Genomic DNA, 21,897 nt, shown 5'->3' with positions numbered 1-21,897 from the left:
TGAACGAGGGAGGATATACCAAGAGAAGGGAATTCTATGGATATGTTCACAAGGGAAGGAAACATCCCCTACACAAACCGCAACGAAAAGCCAACGGCAGCCACGAAACAACCCCCTGCTGCCTCTCCACCGGGACGATGCATGTACACAAGAAAAGAGAGGGAGAGTAGGGAGCAGAGGGAGGAAGAGGCAGGATGTACAGGAAGGGAGAGAAAGACCGAAGAGGGTGGAAACCACGGAGGTGAAGACAGAACGGAACCAGAACCGCGGCAGGTTGGAGACCGTCTTAAATCACTTCTCTCTTTCTCTCTCCTTATCAAATTCTGCTTCCAACCACGACCAGTTTCCAAATAGCAACCCTTAGGATTACGCCAACGACAGACCAACTTTGGTGCACAGAATATGGTTATAATCCTGAATTATTTTAGCTTCCCGCACCATCCTGAAAAGATGGTTGTTAAACAGCGTAACTGTTTTACATAAATTTTTCAAAACATAGACGGTTTCTTTCACGGGATTTCGAAGCTTAATGGTCAAAAAGATTTTACGACCACATCGGGGCACGTTGAGACGCGTATGATAATGACTTCATGGTCGGTAGGAATCTTATTATGGAAACAGAAACAGTGAAATTCGAGAGGTTCCGTTTTATTGACCAACGTGGACCGTCTTTGTGGAACAAGGCCGGTCATTGATGAATTTATCGTTTCAAAGGTAGTTACGCGGAAATGAGAGCACACAATTGAGAATTTGAAGCGATCGATTCTCTCCGCGAGACCGACGGCACGTATTAACAGGGAGTATGTACGCAAAATTCTAGAGTGCTAACCCCCGTTGTTAATCGACGGACCGAAAAGGGGAAAAAACAAGGAAAATCTAGTGAAACACAACGAGAACCGGTGTACGGAGAAATTTCTCTCGCTGGCGAAGAAAAAGAATCGGAAACATATTAACGATGACGACTGGGGCTCGCGTTAAACTGGAACGTGAAGCAAGGTTTGACACGAAATTCTTTTTTCTTTTCTTCGCGAGCTTCGAAAGTTCCGCCAGGGCAGCAGTTAACAAATTTAAAAAGATGAAATCAACCCGTCCTGTAAACAATCGTTTTCAAAACGATTACTCCAATTTTATACTCTGCTACAATTTTCTCCATCCTATGAATAAAAATCGGCTTTAGAATCGACCACGAAACAATATCTCGCATGCGATCGTTGAAGCAATACGGGAGATGACTTAATTTGTCAAGTATCCTCGCCTTCTCTTTCAAGAACTCGCATTTCGTTTCCATGCCATGTGATAACAGGCGCCACGATCCACGGTGTCGAAGAAACGACATAAACAGGAAACTCAATATGACAAATACGGGGGTAAACATTCGGAGGAAGTAATAAACGAGCATGGATTCGTCCCTGGCGGAGCAAGGGTGTCGGTAGACCCAGTGCGCCTCGAATGTACCCCCCCTTGGGCTTCCAATTACTCGCGTTTAGTTGCGTTTTTCCGCTCGAATGCCCTCTCTATGATACACTCGCACACTCGACCCGCGCTTGGCTTTTAGTTACCCAAACCCACTTACTAACACGCACGCTCGCTCGCGTACACCTGATCCGCTTGTACGTGTGTGTCTGTATTGGCGCGGTTCGAGCTCCTACACACTGAAAGACGACTACGCAAACGTCTGTACGAGCCCGGTAATATTACAAGGGGTAACGATTGACTGGGTGCCACGCCAAGGATTACCAATCAAATTCTCACTACAAAGCTCACTCGAGCCTCGACTAACCTTTAAATAGCGACGCGATAACTTTCTTGTCAATGAGAATGCCGGGTAATCGATAGACGATTCTCGATCGCGACGATAACAATTTCTTAATTTTATGAAGGACGAATCAATCCTTTATACGAGTCGGGAAATCGATATCGATTCTATGATTCGGAACAGACTTTAGCCGATGTATTAAAACACGTATAAAGAATAGGATGTAAATGTAAATATAAACATATGAATAAGGTAAAAACGAAGGATGTAAATAAACGTAAGAAATATAGACCGCGGATGCCAACTGAGGCGCACGGTTCTTGTTGAAAAAGAGATAGAGACATTTACTCCCTCCGTAGAAAAGGAAATAGAGATCCGTTATTTACTTCTATCTGTTTTTTAACGAAGCCTATTTTCTCAACGCGGTATATGCGGTCTACCTTTTACGCCTACGGAATGACATAACCTCACATTTATGCCAGTCATTGTTCGATACTGTGTTAATGATGTACTAATTGCGAGACTTGTTTGATGCAATATGGTGCGAATTTGCGAATGAAAAAGTGCGTTCAAAAGTGACAAAGTAAATTTGATATCTTATGAAGTTGCTCACCTTCTGCTGAAAGATCGTCGAACACGGATATACTCTGTTCAGTGAAATTGTCTTCATCTTAAGGTATTATACTCTCGCAATACGTTATATATGAAGAAAGATTGTACACCACTCATGAAAACTTTAAAATTATACAAGTCAAACACGGTACATTGCTTACTATCCATTATAACAAAGAATTATCACGTGAATGTCATAAAAGACTGAGAAGACAAAACTTTATACGTGTAGGATACTACGTCTGTCAATAATTATACCATTTTCATTATGATTCGTTTACTACTTTTTATGTTTAACTATAACTATATTAACAAACTTGAGTATTAATAATATAACATCAAATAATTTAAATATTTCCGCCTATGAATTTCTTAATATTTAATTTTGATGTTGAGTCACGTCCATGTTACGCGGTAAACCAGTTGAAAGTCATCTGCGCGTTTCACGACATTGTCAAAGCGTCGTTTGAAATGTAGCATCTTAATTATATATATAGTGAAAAATAATAATCATTGTGTGATAAGTGTTGTGATAATCATCTCTAGAGCAATCTGCACGCGAAGATGCCAATGTAGTAAGAAAAGAAAGCAAGCATTCACGAATCTATAAGGAGGCTGTATGGTGAACTGCAATCGCGTCGCGCAAGGTAAGGTTATGACATTTTAGACAACACAATTATCGTATCTTTTTTGCGTCCTCAAAAAGTGTTAGATGTTACGTCCTGTCGACGTACGATCCAAGACAAATCCACTTCCTTCTCTGTTCGCCCATTGCGTTAACCAGCAGATGTAAGTTGAATCGTCTGTAGAAATCGATGACACGGTAGCATATGCTGATTCTACGAGCTATCGATCAAAGATTTGGGACGCGGTCGTTAAAATAAATCTTTGGTTGGCCACGGCTAGATAGAGCACGTCGTGTGTCTGGTATGTGATACGATAAAAATAATGTCCGGGCAATAAATACATAATTCTCGTTGCCATCCAGCCACGTAATAATATAATAACGAAATATATTGTCTTGACCTGAAACGTAGAAGTCACGCCATGTTTCTCTGTCCACCTTATTGAACGCGCATAATTTGTGCGGCGAAATAACTGAAAACGTTGTACCATAATGCCATGCGGGACCTGAAAGGGAAGGTAGTTAGGTCGAGCGATTTGTCGTCAAGTGACGAAGCTCGTGAATACCTGACATACTTATCGCTCGAAATTTTCGTTTGGGACAATGTCGAAAATACCGAGATTTTCGGCGCTGATATCGAGATACGAATTCTGAATCCAAAGGGAGATTCCGATTCAACGCGAAATACGTTTTGCTTTACATCGATAAGCTATCGCTTCCATCACCCTTGTTTAGTCGGAATAGTAAGCCGAGCACAGACTTATTAATACGCGGCAGTAAAGGTCACTCTGTGTATCTCGTTAATCATTCGAATTTAATTTAGAATGGCTAGTCGAGGTTTTAGGCCTCGCGTAATTATCGTGGAAATTTATAAATTAGTCCTAGGTTTAACGATTTCGGGATTTCCTAACGAGATCACTTTCACGTCCTCGTAACGAATATAAATAAGAAGTCGCAGACGTTGCTCTTGTTAGATCAGCGTCGAATACGATGCAATTATGCGAGTAAGACACTGCTGTTGGCGGTGCGCTCGTTTTCGCGATTTTCCAGCGCTCAAGGATCCGGGATAACGAGTTAATTTAAATACGAAACATCAAAAGCTTTTAATCTTTTGCGCGGCTTAGTCAGCCAGGCAACCTACTTTTTTTACCGCTGATACACGCCACCCTCATTCATATACATTGTAACGCGAATATCCACCGCGTATATCTGCGCGATTATTGAACAATCAGATACGTTAACGACAGAATGAAAATGGTACTTAATCGGAAAGAAGGCAGAAGGCAAACACCGGGCGATCCGTTGTGGCATTTTCGCTCTTTAGCCTCGTTCGAAAATGCATCGTGCGTTTCTAGTTGGCGTATCTTCTGTTTCTTGCCAGTTATTCAATATGATTTTCTTTTCTCATCGCGATCGCTCGAAAACCTTGTACCGATATCACCTCAATGCGCAAAAGACTTCTTATAATACAGTGCCGCGAAAAATACGAGCGTGCGCTTCATCGGGTGGACACATGTTTTGTGAAGGAATTGCGTAAACTCGAGTTAAGTGTGCAAGGCGATCGAGAACATTTATGATATTTTTTTGCGGTCTTGGAAGGCGATACAGGGTCTCTCGTACAGGTCGGTTCGCATGTCTCGACGAGGCGGTCTCCGTGGTCACATCAGTCTCCGAGCATGCGAGGGCCCCCGAGCTAAATCCCCGTAATATACACACAGGGGCACTGTCGAGGTACTATCGCGGCATTATACAGACATACCTATATCCCAGCCCGATGACTGCTGATATGACATGCGACCGTCTTAGATATAGGCTGCACGACATGCTTCGCTCTCTTTCTCCCTCCATCACAATTTCCTTCCACTCTCTTTGTAACCCTTCTCCTCGTTTCTCACCCTCTTGTAATTCGCCATCAGCTTTGGAAAACGCTTCGCTCGAACGGCGCGTAATCAGCTTACTCAGTCACGATCTTTTTGAAATGCGAACTCGATGGTTGGTACTTTTCGAACAAGATTTGCCATCGAGTAATTGCCTTAACTATCCGACGAATACAAGTAGGAGAATCCATAATGCAACGCTGTTCGATACGTTGAAATAAGTACGTGACGATGTAAAAAATAACGAGCCGTTCGTCTTTGAAAATAAAGTGGAAGGCGCCTCTTTGCTTCCTCAGCAATTATTGCTGGTACTTTACTGCAGGTAAATGCGATTCGATTCGTCTTGCTCGGTGTGCTATCCAGCCGGAGATCTGCATAGCTGTGCGTCACGCACTCGAATAAAAAAAGTTATGTACTCATGGTACTCGGAGCCCAATGTTAATGGATGTTAAGAGTAAAAGCTCATTCTTCTTATTCACAGATACTTTTAAGATAATCGCGTATACACGCATGAGAAACATTATTTCATAATCTGCGCCGCATTACGGCTGAACTAATAATATATTGCAAAATTACAACTTTCAAATCGATCCGGCAGATCTCGCTGCTTTGAAATGTTGGCGTAATTGAAAAACATGAGTCGCGAGCTCCGGCATGATACTTCGGCAGCGTGGCTGGGGAAAAAACGGCCAGTGAAAATTCGCGATGAATATGGAGAGTCGCGCGATAAAACTTTTAAGCGCATGAACGATGTACAAGCATTTGGGAGTTCCACGCTTCCGCGAAGTCGTACGAGAGCGGAAAACAGGCGGATGTAAAAGCCGCTGTAAACCACCTCTTCTGCAATCTTCGTCAGGTAATGTCTCAAACGGTATCGATTAGCAGTGAAAGAAAGTAGACTCGTTTAGGAATCGCCATTCAGAAATCGTACGATGCTCGTTGCCCTCGTTCAAATCTCATTTTCGACAGATCAACGATGTACGATGTTTGATTTTCTTCGTATCGAACAAACCCTTTCAAATTGCCTCCTGAATATAAATAGAAAATTTCATCTTTACGATTGTAATTGTCAAATAGGAAGGAAATGTCTTGCTCTGTTAGAACGAAAGAAAACCAGCGGGCTGTTAATTACGCTCGCAAAGATGTATCTAGAAGAGACGGTAGGGGGTGAAGCCGGGTGGTCGCGCGCAAGAAGTCGAGTCCACAAGCCGAAGAGTAACCGAACGCTCGTTCCTTTTGGATCGATAAGGGTGGTAGGGCGGATTGGCCTTTTAGCTAAGGGTCGAGAAGGAAGGCGAGTGGTTTTTATAGCCAGCAAAAGGACAGGGAGGGTCCTGGAATCCTCGGGTGCCTTACTCGACCAGAGTATCCCTAATATACGTCATCCGTTAGCGGTACTTTCCTACATCCCTTCCTCTAGCGACCTCTCCTTTTGGTCAGAAGTGGCCAAATCTACTTCCTCCTTCTCTTTATAGATTTCGAGATCTCGAGTAGCCTTGTACAACTACCCTAGAGATTGATCCTCACCCTCCGGATTCCTTTCTCTCCTATATCGAATGATATACATTTCTGCCCGCTCATTTTCGATGGTACCTGATCATACGTCGTGCATTGTAAAAATTAAATATGTTTTTCAAATCTAAATCCAATCTGGTTACGTGCTTCATGGATCGTAGATCGAACAAACGATGAAAGTGAGATTAATTGCATAACAAAGGTGGAAAGGCTGGCAATTATTTTCCCCGAAAAGCTTCGATCGTTACGCGGAATCGCTTGGAAATCATTGTGGCGAAAGTTACGCGCGCGAAACATAGAAAGAGAGCAGTCGTTTCTCGTACGTTCGTTCGTTCAGAAATCTTACCTCGAAGAAGTCGGTCGAAAGAATTGCTGCACTTGTACAATACGTTGTATCGGTGCGACAGTCGAGGTTATCGTTGACTCCTACGCCACTGACAGGCACGTATTCAATTTGTGCGGAAAACGTGTGCACGTTTACCTCGCGTAGATACGTACGACGCGTATATGCCTTCGTTCCACCCTCTTTCTCTCTCCTTGGTTGACCCTCGCCAACTAAAGCGGCCAACACCTGCCTCGCGTTAGCAAGCGTAACATAACGTAACGCAGCGAGCGTGCACACGCGCGTGCATCCGCGTAAGAAATACTATATCCATTTAAAACATGGATGCCTTGCGAAGTTACACATATCCTTCGGCCGCACTCGGTCTCCTCCGGGTGCTCCTTTTTCTCCTTCTCCCCGAGGGACTGGTTGCGTTTTTATGCGTATACAACCGCGGGTGGAGCACGTGCAGCGGGAAACAAAGAAAGTCTGGCGAAAGAGGAAGGCGTTATTGGAGGAGGAAAGCCAGAGAGATGAGGCGGGTGCCGGCGAGAAACGTACGGAGAAGGTGACTCGGAGAACGAGCGGAGAAAAAATAGAATGGAGAACGAAAAGGAGCGTGGGGGGGTCAGATGAAAGTGTGCTGCGAAACAGTCCCAGTCGTTGTGCAAGACGAGGCAGCGTCTAAGAAAATGGAATGGAGGTGAAAATAAAGGGTACAGATCGTCGTGCGAAAAGAAAAAGAATTTACATGAGCTAGCATATACTGGCGAACGAGTTGACTTTGCCAGGAACGTTCAGTCAGTGTTAAACTGGAACAACTGTTTCATACCAATTCGACTGATCTATGTTATTCGCAGTTCTCGTAAAAGAAATAAGAATGCATGAAAATTAGACGACGATGATATGTGTTTGAAATGTGCTTTTGAATATTCGTTTTCGACAAAAAGAACGAAGCAATCTTTTATGATTTCCCGCGATGAAAATAAACGTTGAACTATATTGGCGTGCGGCTCGTACAACGATACGTCGTGATATTTCTGCACTCCGCACACGTCGTAGCGTTCCTAGCGAGTCGAAACCCAGAATCTCCGGTCAGACCGTCACCAATAAGCAGATTGTGCGAGCTGCACGTAGTTCTCATTAAAATAATGTCTACTTACTCTACTCTATACGTAGTTGCATTACGAACGAAGTAGTCTGTGAAACTGTTTCACTTAAAATGTTCACTTTAAAATTTTCTAAATCGCTACCTAGCCGAATGTCCTGTCATTTCAGTAGCTTGTCACTCGTTTACGATAAGATGTTCAGCTTTTGTTGGAAAACAATTTTCCTGGCCTGATTAGCAGGTACTCGGGAGAAAGAAAGAAACGATCATGGAAAAAAAATCAGCATTTTCGCAAACGAGAGTTTATAAAGGCCGCGATGTAAAGTAAAAAATTCTCGAATCGCGCTTTCAACGCGAGCCAAATTCTCGTTGGTTTTTCTTTCTTCGCGCGTGCCGTGTTTCCACGTTCCACGCGTACCGATGGAAACACACGCTGAAAAAGAAGGGAGAAGAGGTGCCGATCCAGGTTTCGAAAGGGCGAAGAAGCAGGGCGGAGCTGCGCTCGGAAGGGTGCGCGGGCGCGTTTCACGCCGAACCACCATCCGTGGGGTCGGAGGTCGTATTCAGGTGCGACGAAGACGGAGAAGAGGGGCGCCTAGCCGAGCGAACGTACCCAGAAATGCAAAGTCGAAGTGTCGGTGTGAACCGAGTTGCCAGCCAGCGAGCCTCCAAGTCGACGCACTCGCGGCACTTCTATTCGCATTCCCTTCGTCGATTTTCATTTTCTTGGTGACGCGTCGCGCACCACGCGTGCTTCTCCTCTCCGTCGCGTCGTCCATCGCGCGACGGCCGCCGCTACGCGATTCGCGCCGATCGAAAGAGTTGCAAAGACCGCGGGCAATCGATCGAACGGACCGATTCACGGATCGATCGATTCTCGCGGATACCAAGCGGCGCGGCGGTTCGCGAAACAAGTGCTACGTGTACCCGTCATGGAAAGTGTCCTTCTCTCTCGTTGATCGCGTTATCGATCCGGCGCCATTCGTCGCCACGTGTTTTCGGCAACGTGCTTCCGACGATTTCTCCTACTCTTTTAACACGCGTTGCTACCGTCGAAGAAATCTGGACGACGAGATCGAATTGCGACCACCACGATATCGTTACGTAACGCTCGATGTGAAAGTTGAACTTGAGCATGGACCGAGACATAACCAAATTATCAGACAAGAATGTTTATAATCAGTGCACACGTTAGATACTTCGTATCGAACGGCTACAGACTACACGTCAGCAGCAAGAGGCGATAAGCTTCCAGCCGGACAAAGTTGCGATTCGGTGATCTGTATCGTCAGCAAAAGAGACTGCACGCGGTGAACACCTGTTCCTTACCAAGTCACCGTCATTATTGCAAACGATACATCGAGTTTCGAATTTTTAACTCGGCGAAAGACCAAACGCAGCATCCGACAAGCTCATCGACCAGCACCGAGCAGAGTGGCGAGATGTTTAAAATGTTGCACAAGACGCAATCTCGAGGATATCAAAGAAATAATATAATCGTATATTCCTTTTTCGAACCTGGCATAAACATCGATAACGTTAATCAAATACAAACATTACGGACACGTGTTTCGCATCCGGAAGTCTGCATGGGAGGTCCTGCGTTGCGTCTGTCGAAAACTTCAATCTGCCACTGACGGACCATTATATCGCTATGTATACCGACGACAGTTTCGCCTACCAGGAATCCTTCAGGATGGATCTAGGCAGAGAAACTAGAACGAGGAGTTTCATCTTTGTTCGTTCATACGCTAGGTTACAGTAGCTTCGGCTAGACGGAGGTTTCGATAGGAGAGGAGCCCGGGAGCGAAGAAACGAGAGGTTGCGCTCTCGTAGGAAGAGAGGAACGCGGTGGAGAGACAGCGGCTGATCATTGGTGGACAGCAGAGCCGGATTGCTTAGGTAGTGGGGAAGCGAGCAGGTCGACTCCGCAGGTGGGGAAGGCCAGGAGGCAGAAGGTGGAAAAGGCGGAGGTGGAGGCGAAGTAATCGTAGTAGTAGTGGCCCGTAGTAGTAGAGTAACACGAAGCAACACGGTCAGGAGAAAGAGGAGAGAGAAAGGGGTGGAAGAAGCGGTGGTGTAAAGGCAGAGGTAGCGGCGGAGCGAAAACCGTGGCACCGAGGGAGAGACGGCAAGAGCAGGGAAAGAGCGAAAGGGTGAGAGGAACGAGAGAGAGAGAGAGAGAGAGAGAGAGAGCGGGGGAGGCGGAGGAAGAGAGAAAAAGAGATTGGAGGGAGTGTGGAAGGAGAGGGGGAGGAGAGGCAGAGTCGCGAGGGTGGAGGACAAGGTGGTGGAGAAGGAGGAGACGCGGAGGACAGGAGAAGCCTCCACTGTCGGAGGACAGATCCAACGCACGTCAGGATCCCAGTCGGACGGACTGACGCTGCCGTCGGATCACCGAGGAACCGGGGGACCCGGTGTACCGGAACCCGCGTGACGGAATGGACTCTCTTTGTGCACCCTTCGCAGTGTCCGGCTCGAACCACCACCGAGAATTCTATCGTACTATCATCGATCTGAGTGAACCGGGAAAGAAAGAAAAGGGAGAAGCTTGTGGTATAGACAACGTTTTGATCGGTTTAATCGAACGAACTGTTTCTACGAACGAGGAAGGAGGTTGTTGGATAGAGTGAAATAATTGACAGGATAAAACGATCGTGCATAAACTCGCATGGCTCGGAGGACTGTCAGCGTTCTTACAATTAGTGTTTTGTTTTTGAATTCATCATCCGCCGTGCAGCGATGAGATCCAAGCCGGTGGCTAGAAGATTGCCACAGGGTAAGTAATCTGTCAGCGTGCTTCTCGTCTTCTCGGAGGGTTAACGTTCGATGGTAAATATCGTTTGAAAGTGGACTCCGATATAAAGTTGCTATTTTAATGATGGAACGATGGTCGAAATTCTATCGGAATACCACGCACGTGGTAGGGTAAATAAACAAATTTCGGAGCTTCGCGGGCTGTAGTAATTGTTATTAAGTAATTGTCATCGACTCCACATGCGTTCTAATAATTTGAAAAGTATTATTTATTTTTGAGATTGGATATTGCACGTTCGTAAAAATGACAGAGAGGGAAGAATTTATTTCGTTTTAGTTCTGAAAATTGCTATGTTTAAAACAGCAGACATTATTGGTTCTTTCCGCGGAACTTACTCGACGAGACTATAAAACTATACCTAAGAACCTATATAACACTGATTCTCAGAACTATCGTATCAAAACGAACTTGTATGTTCGCAGCTCGCGATTTCGCAATGTTAACATCAGTAGTTTGACAATTTTTTTTTTACTAAATTGATCGAGTGGTCAATAGAAAATGTTAAACAGCAAAATGTACATCTCCAATTCCTGTTTCGTTGCCTATAATTTGGACCTGTTTGAGCCTACGCTTCAGCCCTGCGCATTTTTCTAAATGGTAACCGTGAGAAGATACGAACTCGAAATCGTAGATTTTCTCAAATTAACGGGAATTCGAGTTTTCAAACTTTAAAGTGCGATTTTCAAAACGAGCGATAAAACAATACTTCGACGCTCTTCCTTACTACTTGTAAACATTGGACAAACAATGAATGTACTGTAGTTTTGATAAAAATACGACGTTAACGTGTCATTGTTCACAATGGTATCGTTCGTGTCGTTAAAACGACACGGAAAAGAGTAGTAGGCGGTCCTCGCGCTGGCGCACTCACAACGTCGATATCATTTCTTCTTTTCCTGTATTGTCTAGTCACTTTGCTCGTCCTTCGCCTCCACCTCCTTGATATCTCCTTTCAAAAGTCCCGCCCATTCTTGCCTGTCACCATGTTCGCCAGTCTCTTCATAGTTTGTGAAAATCACGCGAAAAATTGCTGGGGCTTTTCATTCTCAATTTTTTCATGAAAATTACTCAAACCCAGAACGGTACTCCAAATTGTAACTCGTTGAAAAAAAGTCAACAAGTTCGATGAGTTTCTGTGAAACATGGTCATTGAGTGTGTTCACGCACGTATTTTTTTTTTAACCAAGGGTCAACATTTTGAATAGTTTCGAACGGTCAAAGAACATTTGTCCCATAAGAATGCGGATCGATCTTCCTTTGTTCCACGGTTAACAATGCAGCATCGCTTCGTGTACAAAAGATTCGACCGTACAGCGAGCCAATGTTAATTTATTGTTGTATCTTGAATGGCGGCGCGCGGCTAAATTTTTATCGGAGCCCGTGGATGGAACGATAGGTAAATTGATGAAAGACGGTTACGCGATCACTCGGTCTCCCTTCCCTTCCCTCTCGGTATCCCTACGCGATATTTTGACATTGATAGCTCGTTTTAGGGAACAAAGAGTGTAGGTATTTGTGTCTAAAGTCCCTTACGTTGTTCCATATGTTACTTTGTAAAATCATAGCCGAAAGATTATTCAATTTCGTCGATGAGAAGCTTCGCGTAAGATTCATATTTCATAATAAAAACCGTATCAACTTGAGGAATCCAGCGACGTCGTTGTCGAGAAGTAAGAATTGCCGCTTTGCTTCTCCGGAATGGCTGTCGGGGTGAGCGTTTTGCACCGGGGATGATTTATATCGTGTTCGCGATTTATAATAAAGCTCCCGCTTCCCACGGTCTGCCACGCTCCGACGACGGTAGGCAGTTTCAAGGGATCTAGTAATCTGTAAGACAAAATCCGTTAACGCTTGACTCACGAGTCGACGAAACAATAGACCATCCATCCACGAGCTTACCCTCTGTTTCGCCGAGAACGAACTCGGACGAGACACGAAAGGAAAGAGGTGGAAAAAGGGAGGACTCAGTGGCGTACCAGGACAATTGACTTCTCACCGCGTACTTCTGCTATAACGAACTATACGAAATGCATCTTCTCGTCTACGGTTGCTCGTAAGAATTGCCAACGACGGCGGAAGTTCGGAGTTTACGTCGAAAGGAAAAGATTTCCCGTTAGTCGTTCGATATCCGATCGCGATGGGCTATCGGTTCCTCCGACTCAACATTCGTTGAAGCGGAGTTTCTTCTGAAGTGCATTGTGCTCGAAAACAGACAGGGAATTTTTGAAATTGATAGGAGGCAGAAAGAGAAGAGAGCCATTTCGGGCAAACCGCAGGAATAATCGCGGAATCCACCTACCACCCGTTTCAAAGGCGCATCATCCCATTGAGGGTTGAGTCTAGCCGCGGCACCGGAAGTCGTATCCGAGAGGAGACAAAGCCAACGAAACATACGCACAGAGTGCCGTGGAACGAGGTAGGCAGCGTGGGGGAGAGGTTCTGTTTCATCGGTGCTTTTGTCTCGCATCCTGAGAGAGCACGATTGAATAAAAAGCCTGAATAGATCGGATGATCCTAAGGTAGGTCAGTCCATTCTCGTCTTGCGGGAGACTCCTGCTACCTCCGATCCCACCTCTTCTTCTTCTTCTTCTTCTTCTTCTTCTTGTACCTTGTACAGTGTGCTTCCAACCCCGGACAGTCCCAATTAAAAACGTCTTCCTTCTCGATTCGTTCGACCTACGTGGAGAATAATAAGGTCGCTCGCTATATCTCGGTACGCTGACGAAAATTTCCTGTCGTTTCTGTTATCGTTCAGCTGCTCCGTCAAGAACGGGAAAGTCTCGCGAGGGATGGATTTAAGGATACTTAAGCATTACGTTTCACCGGTGACACAGTATTCCAATAAATTTCTGTCACGTACCTACGTTTTGCATACAAATACAACATATGCATAATACGTTTGAAAGTCACGCGAACAATTCCAAGCAGTTTGAATTTTTCCTAACGATGCCGGCTTGTCGACTAATGAAATGATCACTTCGTGCGACCGAGGTATCGACCGTTATAAGTTAATTAGTCACGATCGTGCTGCCCAGCGATCGAGCAACGAGCCCTTACGGGACGGTGGATGGAATCGTCGCGAAAGGATAGGCGAAGGGGTAGCAGAGAGTGATAATGAAATCGTAGGATACTAATCCGTCGTGACGTCATAGGTTCGGGAAAGTACTGCACGGTTATTGGACGACTGGACGTGATCGATTCGAGCTGTATGAATTAAAATACCAACAATACCCTCTCGAATAACTGCACGCGGCCATGCAAATCCGATAACAGAAAGCACGAACAATCGTCTCTGCTCCTTCTTCGGTTTTCCTCTTCACCCTTTTCTTCCAGCCTCTGCTCCCTCCCCCTAACAACGCTCGGCAATAATTCCGCAAGTCTTCCTTGACTCTTTTCTTTCCGGCTCTCGCCTTCGCCAATTAACGATAAGGCCGCTGTTTGTCATTTGTTTGCCGTTTCCGGTGGAATGCAAACAGGCCGGGGTGAAACAAACACGGCCAATCAGCCGCGACGGACAAACGCATCGAAAGCGACTAGATCCCTCTGCATCGAGCTACGTTTCCACTAGCGATAATACCGATAATTGGTCGTTCAAGGTAGAATTGTTTCCGTGCTGAATTTCCTCGTGCCCTACGCTTCGGCTAGAACGTTAATCTACAGTATAACGTAGCCATCACGATCCGCGTAAATATTATTGATCGACAAATCTGACAATTTTTCGATCGGAGTTAGGCTCGCGACAAAATTCGTCCTCCGTGTAGGTGTGTAATTTAGGCTTCGGGGTACCGTATGTTGCCATCCAAAAGCACGATCGAGCGATAAGCGTGCCATTGTTGCCGGAGCTGGCTATTGAACGATTAATCATCTAATTAGGCATCCATCGTGCCGTACCGCCGCTATCGGGATTCCTTTCCACCACAACGATCGTTTTCCTGATAAATATCCGTTTCTTACTCATAATCCCGCGCGAAACTTTTGCCAATCCGCCGTGTTTCACGCGTTCTCGTTACCTCGTTCACCATTGGTCGACGTTCAATGAGTAGAGAAATCACGAAGAATGCGCGAATTCTCGATTTGCGAATCGACTGCCGGGCTTCTGCATCGAATCGCGCGGCAGACAGGTACTCGCGCAGCGCCTGAATACGACTGACGTGTCGTACCGGCGAGCTACGCGATTGCCTGAGTACTAGAGCGAGCTAAAGTCAACGTTTATTCGCCTCGATATTTCGAACCCGCCTGAAAAGGAGCCGTGTCGAATACACTCTTCTTGTTTCTATCCATGCATATGAAAACTTTATTCGAGTGATTTTATTCGATCTGTTGTACTATTTTACTATTATCTCCCTTTTTTCACCCTCCTCCTATTTCTCTGTTAGATTCGCGGAAAGTGACGTAAAGGAAGATAGAAGATATTGCACGACTTTACGCGTTAGACAAAATACTTTAGAAGCGTAGAACGTAAGTATCGACGTATTGTAACAAAGAAAAGCTGGTACATGACGATGGTACTGATAAATAACGACGTCTGCTCGGTTATTTATATGCCGATGCTTTTTCATTCGCTCGATGCTCGGTGAGTTACTTGAATATTCTACCAAAGATCGTTACACAATTATTATATAAGAGGAGATAATACTGGCGACTGTCATCGGTCGTATTTGCGACGGAGATATTGAAACTAAAAAATCTTCCTTTATTTCGACGGTTCTCGGTATGGCATTCACACGCGTGAAGAGAACCAAGGCGAAACGAGCGTTCGGCGGAGGCGTACGTACGCGAAGCCAGAAAGAGTAGAATACCGTAACGGATGAGCACGCGTGTTCGTGCATGAACTTTCATACATTAAGAGCTATCCTCGTCGTTCTTGTCTTCTGCCGTAACGAACGTCCACTCTTCTCGGTTTCGCACGATTTTTTTAACTCTTCGTTGTCACGGCGAATAACGTTGATTTTATCCCATGCTCGCGTAAAGATCGAATGCATTTTGTGCGTGGAAAGAAAAGTTTTTAGTTGGCCGGCGGCATTTATAACTTTGAAATGCATGCACCAACCGGGGACATGCAACGCGAGAATCACGAAGATAAATCGATAGGACATTAATTAATGTCGAGGACACTTGGCCGAGATGATATGAACGTACATTCAGAAGCGAGTTCACGATTGCTGGAAGGGTGAACTCGGGCCACTTTCTCGAAGTGTTCGCGTGTCTAGCATTGTTTTACGAGACTCATTTCCCGCAACGTCATTCCACTACCACCAACGCTTTACTCCCGTCAACGTTACCATCACTTTTCGCTGGTCAGTTCACAATCTCGGCTTCCATTGAACTGGGCCAGAGTTCTAGGATTATAATCGATCTGACGCCTCCTATAACTCGTAGAAAAATTAGTAACCGATAGCATAAATTGTCGCGCCGATTCGTCCCACCACTGATCGCCTAAGATTCGAGGGTTAATATTCTTATGGATGTCGTCGTGGAGATAAATGGCAAAATATAGATACGCGGTAGGTAAAAATGCATTAACAGTTCTCTCGATATAAAATGTAAAACATGGGAGTATAATTCGCGGGTACCACGAATGTGGTGTAATTTAGACGTAACATTCTTTTCGCTGGCAGATAACTTTAACAACGTGGGCCCTAGTCTTCCATCAGATAACAGTCTAATGAATCTAGTATTAAAGGGAATCGAATTCTCGATAACGTCAAGCGCCTCCCCCTGTTCCGTAACATAATAACTTCCATTCTCATTTCCTTGGTGTCCAGCGTAAGCGTAAGATTTTCCTGATGACAATCGGCTTTCGACCATGTACTCGGCTCTCGTGCAACGCAAAAGTGTCCCTACCGAGGAGAGTACACCGGTCACACGAAGAACCTGCTCGGTGTTAGTTGGACTGAGAAGTAGGTAGTCGATGTAGGAATGACACGACCGGTTATCTCAGTGGCCACGCGATATTGTCATCAGGGGTAGGAGGGGATAAAAGTAGTTAGCGAGAAGGAAGGAGAAAGGGGTGAAAGAAGGAGCAAGATGAAAGAAGGGGAGTGAAAGGTAGTGGCGGAAAAAATGAAGGAGGAAGGACAGGGAGAGGGAGAGAGGACGCGATAAGATCATCTTACCACCCCCTGGCATAAGTCGACAGTGGCCTTTCCCTGCCCTGACCAACCCCCTCCGTGACTCGACGGAGACCATTTCAACGATAGCACACACAACCTTACTCGGGCACCGCGTTATCTCGCACGCGAATTAGCTCTACAGATTTCCTTTTTTTCCTTCTCTCTCCTTCTACCCTTTTCCTTCCTTCCCTTCTCGGTTCTTCTATCTTTCTTCCTCTCCATACTCCCCTCGTTACCTTCCTTTTCCTTCTGCTTTCCGTGTTCTACGCCTCCGTCTTCGTCTCCCTCGCGCTGCCACTTCTAGTCGGCGACGCTGCGACAACGTCGAAGGAGGAAAACCTCTTACACACGACACACGACACATCGCGCACGACCACCACCCCCTACCCTCCAGCACGTCTATCGCATTAGCGCGCTGCCACGTTGTTGCTGCACCACGTTGTACCGCATCGGCTACGAAATGCATGACGTGTGCGTAGGTATGTGAATTTTCATTGGAGCAGGACCGACGCATAATTTTGCATAAACCAGCTTGGATCGTAATGACTGCGAGGCAGGCGATTAAATTACCGCTCGCTCGCGGTTAAAGAGAAACGCTTATCCCCGGTTGTCCTTGTCGAGCCAGGAACACCTCGTGCCCCGATCGCTCTTATTCCACCTGGAAAAAGAAGTGGTCGCCCGGTCGATCGTAGATCTTGTTTAGACAGCTTCGAAAGATTTATCGATAACCACACGATTTTACGATCATTCCCTGGTCACAGCCAGTACAATAGTTGTGGCTGTATCCCGCTGTTTGTGTATCACGACGCCAGACACTTCGGCTTTTACGATGCTTGAAAATTTACGCGCGCGAGGATGATGTTACGCAGTTTTTCGAGATTGACAGCCTTTTGCTTTTAAAATCGATACGTTCGTATTCGATTAATAAACGATCTTTCTTGTGCTCCGTACCAATAGCTTATTTTTTTCGTATCTTAATGGTACCTTTCCCCCTCTCTCTCTTTCTCTCTCTCTCTCTCTCTCTCTCTCTCTGGTTTCTTAGTGCCACTTCTACCGCAATACAGTACATTCCGCATTATCTCAAGTATGTGGTTTATTACCCCTCGATGATCTCACGGGAACGAGATGACACGGAAAAACCTCTAAAACGAAATGCCATGCTCGCTCGCTCGAAAATTCTTCTCGTCTCTTTTTCTGCCAATTCACGCGTCTCCCCTCGCTTTCGTCGATCTTCTAACCATCCAGAGGAATATACCTCGCAATATTTAAACCAGCGTATAGTGACAGAGGAAAGAATAAACACGTATACCGAGAAACATGTTGCCATTTCAAGGCACGTACGACTGTTGCGTCTATTTTGTCCTCCCAGAGGTACGTGCACGAGGCTAATGCTCCTCTGGCAAGGTGGATACGTATGCGCAGTGGAATTCAATTTGGTATCAGTACAGGCTTCGTTCAGAATTTCCTTCGAAACGAAATACATATTTATTTCAATGAAAAGCGTCTAGGTTCATCGTTACGACGCGCGGTGTGCAAGAACTGCTGTCTAACCGAGAGAGAATCACAATTTTGATCATTTCCTGTTGGACAATTTTTTATCGAAAGATTTCACGATGTCTAGAAATCAATCGTTTTATTAAATACGTTCACGCGGAAGATCAGTTTCTTGCGAACAAGAACGTTGCCCCTGAGAAAGAGTCCACTTTATCGAGTAACTTATACAAAAGGGAGTTGATTATCTTCTCAGTGGACTTGGAGATGTCTTTCGGCTTCGAATGTCTTTCTACGCCACGTTTCTATTCTTCCTTGAATGGTGGTCTCCTTATCTTTACGAGAGATTCGCGGACCGCTCTTTCAATTGAATTCCGCTCTGGGAATCGTGATCACCCGCCTCTCGCAGTTTCGCTCACAGACTTCGTGCGTGTTCGCACACATCACCGTATAACCCAACACATCGGCAGACCGTGTATTTTCGCACAAACTCGTTTCAACCCTTGAACGTACGTGTGCCCGTTTGAAACCGTGGGTGTATGTGTACCTGTACGACGAAATACGTCAATGCCAGTACATGGAAGTTTATTTATGTACACCAGGTCGCTCGTGCATGGTATTTGTACGCGTCACAAGTATTTACCTACACGCGTGCTTCTGGATTCTTGCGTGGGCACACAATTACGTAAGTCCATCCATGTATACATGGTTCTCTCGTTTGTTCTCTGCTTGGGAACGGCCACTACGAGACAAAAACTGGCAGTTCGCAAGAGACAGACGTGGGTAGGAGGGAAGAAAGAACAAGGAAGGAAAGGACACGGAGAAGAAGAGCGAGGATCAGCTTGTGGCGCGAATCAGGTTTAGGACTGTGTCAAATGACACTCTTGCCAGGACGCAACGATGGTCTCGAAAATCCTCGTACCAACACCTCTTTCTTTCTCTTTTTTTTTTTTTTTTGCCACTTGCTCGAAACCGTGATGGGACGTTACGAAGGATTCGTGCAGGTCGTAGGTCCCGTGGGAATGAAGAAAGCACCGTGAGCCAGAGCTCCATCGCCAGATTACACGGTCCTGTATGCTTCACTTTCTTTCTCTTAATCTTTACATCTTCAAACATATTTTACACCGTGTTTGGACAATATTGAAATACAAGGAGTGGTGGAAGCGAGCTTCGACAATTGTAAGTCGTTGATTTCTTCAGGTGGACAATATCGAAGAATGGAAAATAAGCTTGTCCAGATCTTTCGTAATATCTTTTTCTGTAGCGTAGAGTGAGATGAACTAATATAGAGTGGAAACGAAGAAAAAAATATGTGACTCGAAAGGGACACGTGTGGACGTCCTCATAGGACATATGTAGAACATTACGTAATCGTAAACCCCGAAGGATGTGGGCGGGATCTTCTTGCAGAAGCAAGTAGCCGTGTCTCGCGCGTGTTCAACCGATCAGCCGGACAGAACCTAACTAATCGAGCGGCACATCCGAGCAGATGTTGCCATCTTCCACGGACAACTGTCCGGTCGACGTTTTTTGATTTTATCTGAGCATCGTTAGCTGCTTCCTGAAAGTGAAACGAAGTTGGATATTCCACGAATTCCACGAGGTATTGAAAAATGAACGTGCAAGGAACGTCGAACTCTGACGTATGTTTGCTCGGTGTAACAAATGTATTAATTTACCCGAAGAATAATGGTTGTCATTTGAACGTCTTCTTTTGATATAGTCATTCATCAGGCGAACATAGTTTCATATTATGTCACGCGACACTGTCAACTGTCAAGCGTGAATGTAAGTGAATGGCGCGAAGCGGGCGGACATGTGTGAAATTAGCTTAATCTTTCAGCTCGGATGACAATGGTGATACAAACGTGGTCCGTGTACGACACGTATCGTTCCGTATACAGGGTGACAAATCTCCCCCCCCCCCCCCCCCCATAGACATCTCTCTCCCGGCACTGTCTCCACCCCGTGTAAATACATTAGAGGATGATCCTTTCATTGGCGTGGACCATTTCGGAAATTTTCTTATTCATTGACTGTATTTAACGTTACTTGGTCGAGCCAACTTCTATCTTTTTAATATAGCGAAACTGGTAACTTCGTATAGATCAATGAAACATCGTCTAAATATTTTGTGTTAAATTATGATAAGATCAGAGTTAAAGCAATCCCAAACGTTAATGGACAGGCTCGTGTCACGTTATCGCTTAGGAGAGGATAAAAAGGAGTTAATAAATTTTTACGATCGTGATTCTACGCCGTTGACAAACAGATATCGGTGGGGCCGTAATTTAACAATGAGCCAGCTGGCGCGTGCTACGGGGGAAAGGTTGCGACCCCTAATGTAGTTATATAGTGTACTTTCCTGCACGCAGACACACGCGTCCGGGCACGCATACACGCGCGGAATCTCACGCGGTGCGAACGACAATAAGCAGGGATGCCTCAGCCCCTTTGTCACGGTGGTTCTCGCGTCAATGCGCATTCAATCTTTCGCCCGTTTTATCATCCCTCTGTCTCGCCTCCTCTTCTTGGCTTCCCTACTTTACGTCGCAAAACGGCAACACCACGAGTCACCTCTTCATCCGGCTAATTGAGTTGTTCGCGCTTTTCAGGGGCGAGAAATATGCTTTTCGGAAACAGGCCACGAACGTATCTGCCGCAAAAATCACGACCTATAATTCGCCACTTGCGTTCTGCAGTATTATAAAGAAAATCACTAATTAAAAAATAAAGAACCAATTCCTGGAAAATAATATATATTCCGATATAAACTTTTACGGTTTCAGCGATGAATATTTTAGACGATGGTATTTTATAACACAGTCAGTGCTTCCCTTCTGTGTATTTACCATTTATATTTTATCTAGGAGCAATAAATATGTCATTGACTTTTTTAACAGAATATTATTTTGATTGCAATTTCACAATAAATCTAGGTACAATGTAACAAGATTGACTCAACGGTGCGCAAAGAAAGAAAGAAACAACGGTATACATTTTTCTCTATTGTTGAGCAGCGTGTTTGACGAACGAAGCTTGTCTGGTTCGTGTCACATTTTCCTCTTATCCCACGAGATATCTCCGTGATTTATTCTTCTGTAAGGACCTAAGTCTTATCCTCCGCAGCCCATTCGACACGTATGAATAATTGGGTCGCGGAATAATTCCATCCGATCCCACCCCGTCCAGCGCATTATGTTCTATTCGTTCTATCCCCACCAGATTCTCCGACAACCCGCCCCCGAACGTTATGATTAAGTAATAAAACATTTAGGCCCTTCTCCCGCGACCCCAAACTGAAAAACATCCCTCGATGCTGCTTATACATCTCCATACGACCGGTCGACATGTGACTTCGCACGTATGCGCGCACGCGAGTACTCACACAAGTATATTTGCGAATACATACGTATACGGACGGGAAAGGGCGTGACGACAGATGCAACGGAACATATCTACCCTCCGTTGGGCGTTTCAGATTCTCTACTGATTTTTTCTCTTCTTTCTCCTTCTCGTCGTCCTTCGTTCACGATCATAGATAGCGTCGTTGCGCCGAGCATTTTCAGACTTAGATCCCGATCGTAATTTACGGTTAGAGCATGCCAATCTAGCTGCCTCCATTGTTGGCTGTGGGCCATTGTTTATGAGAAACATGCG

General features: G+C 45.3%; 1 protein-coding gene across 1 annotated transcript in view; it reads left to right on the top strand.

Moving 5' to 3' along the window:
• The first annotated feature begins 8,437 nt into the window (after positions 1 to 8,437).
• The window catches only part of LOC126865354 (histone-lysine N-methyltransferase MECOM-like), a 58,366-nt gene continuing 44,906 nt past the window's right edge, over positions 8,438 to 21,897 (top strand). Inside the window, exon 1 of the mRNA XM_050617790.1 lies at positions 8,438 to 10,594. Coding sequence (XP_050473747.1) covers positions 10,558 to 10,594 — 37 coding nt within the window. The 5' untranslated portion in view covers positions 8,438 to 10,557. The remainder of the gene's footprint in view (positions 10,595 to 21,897) is intronic.

Source organism: Bombus huntii, chromosome 4 (assembly GCF_024542735.1).
Source record: "Bombus huntii isolate Logan2020A chromosome 4, iyBomHunt1.1, whole genome shotgun sequence".
NCBI classification, from domain to species: Eukaryota; Metazoa; Arthropoda; class Insecta; order Hymenoptera; family Apidae; genus Bombus; species Bombus huntii.
This window is presented reverse-complemented; position numbering and strand designations above follow the sequence as displayed.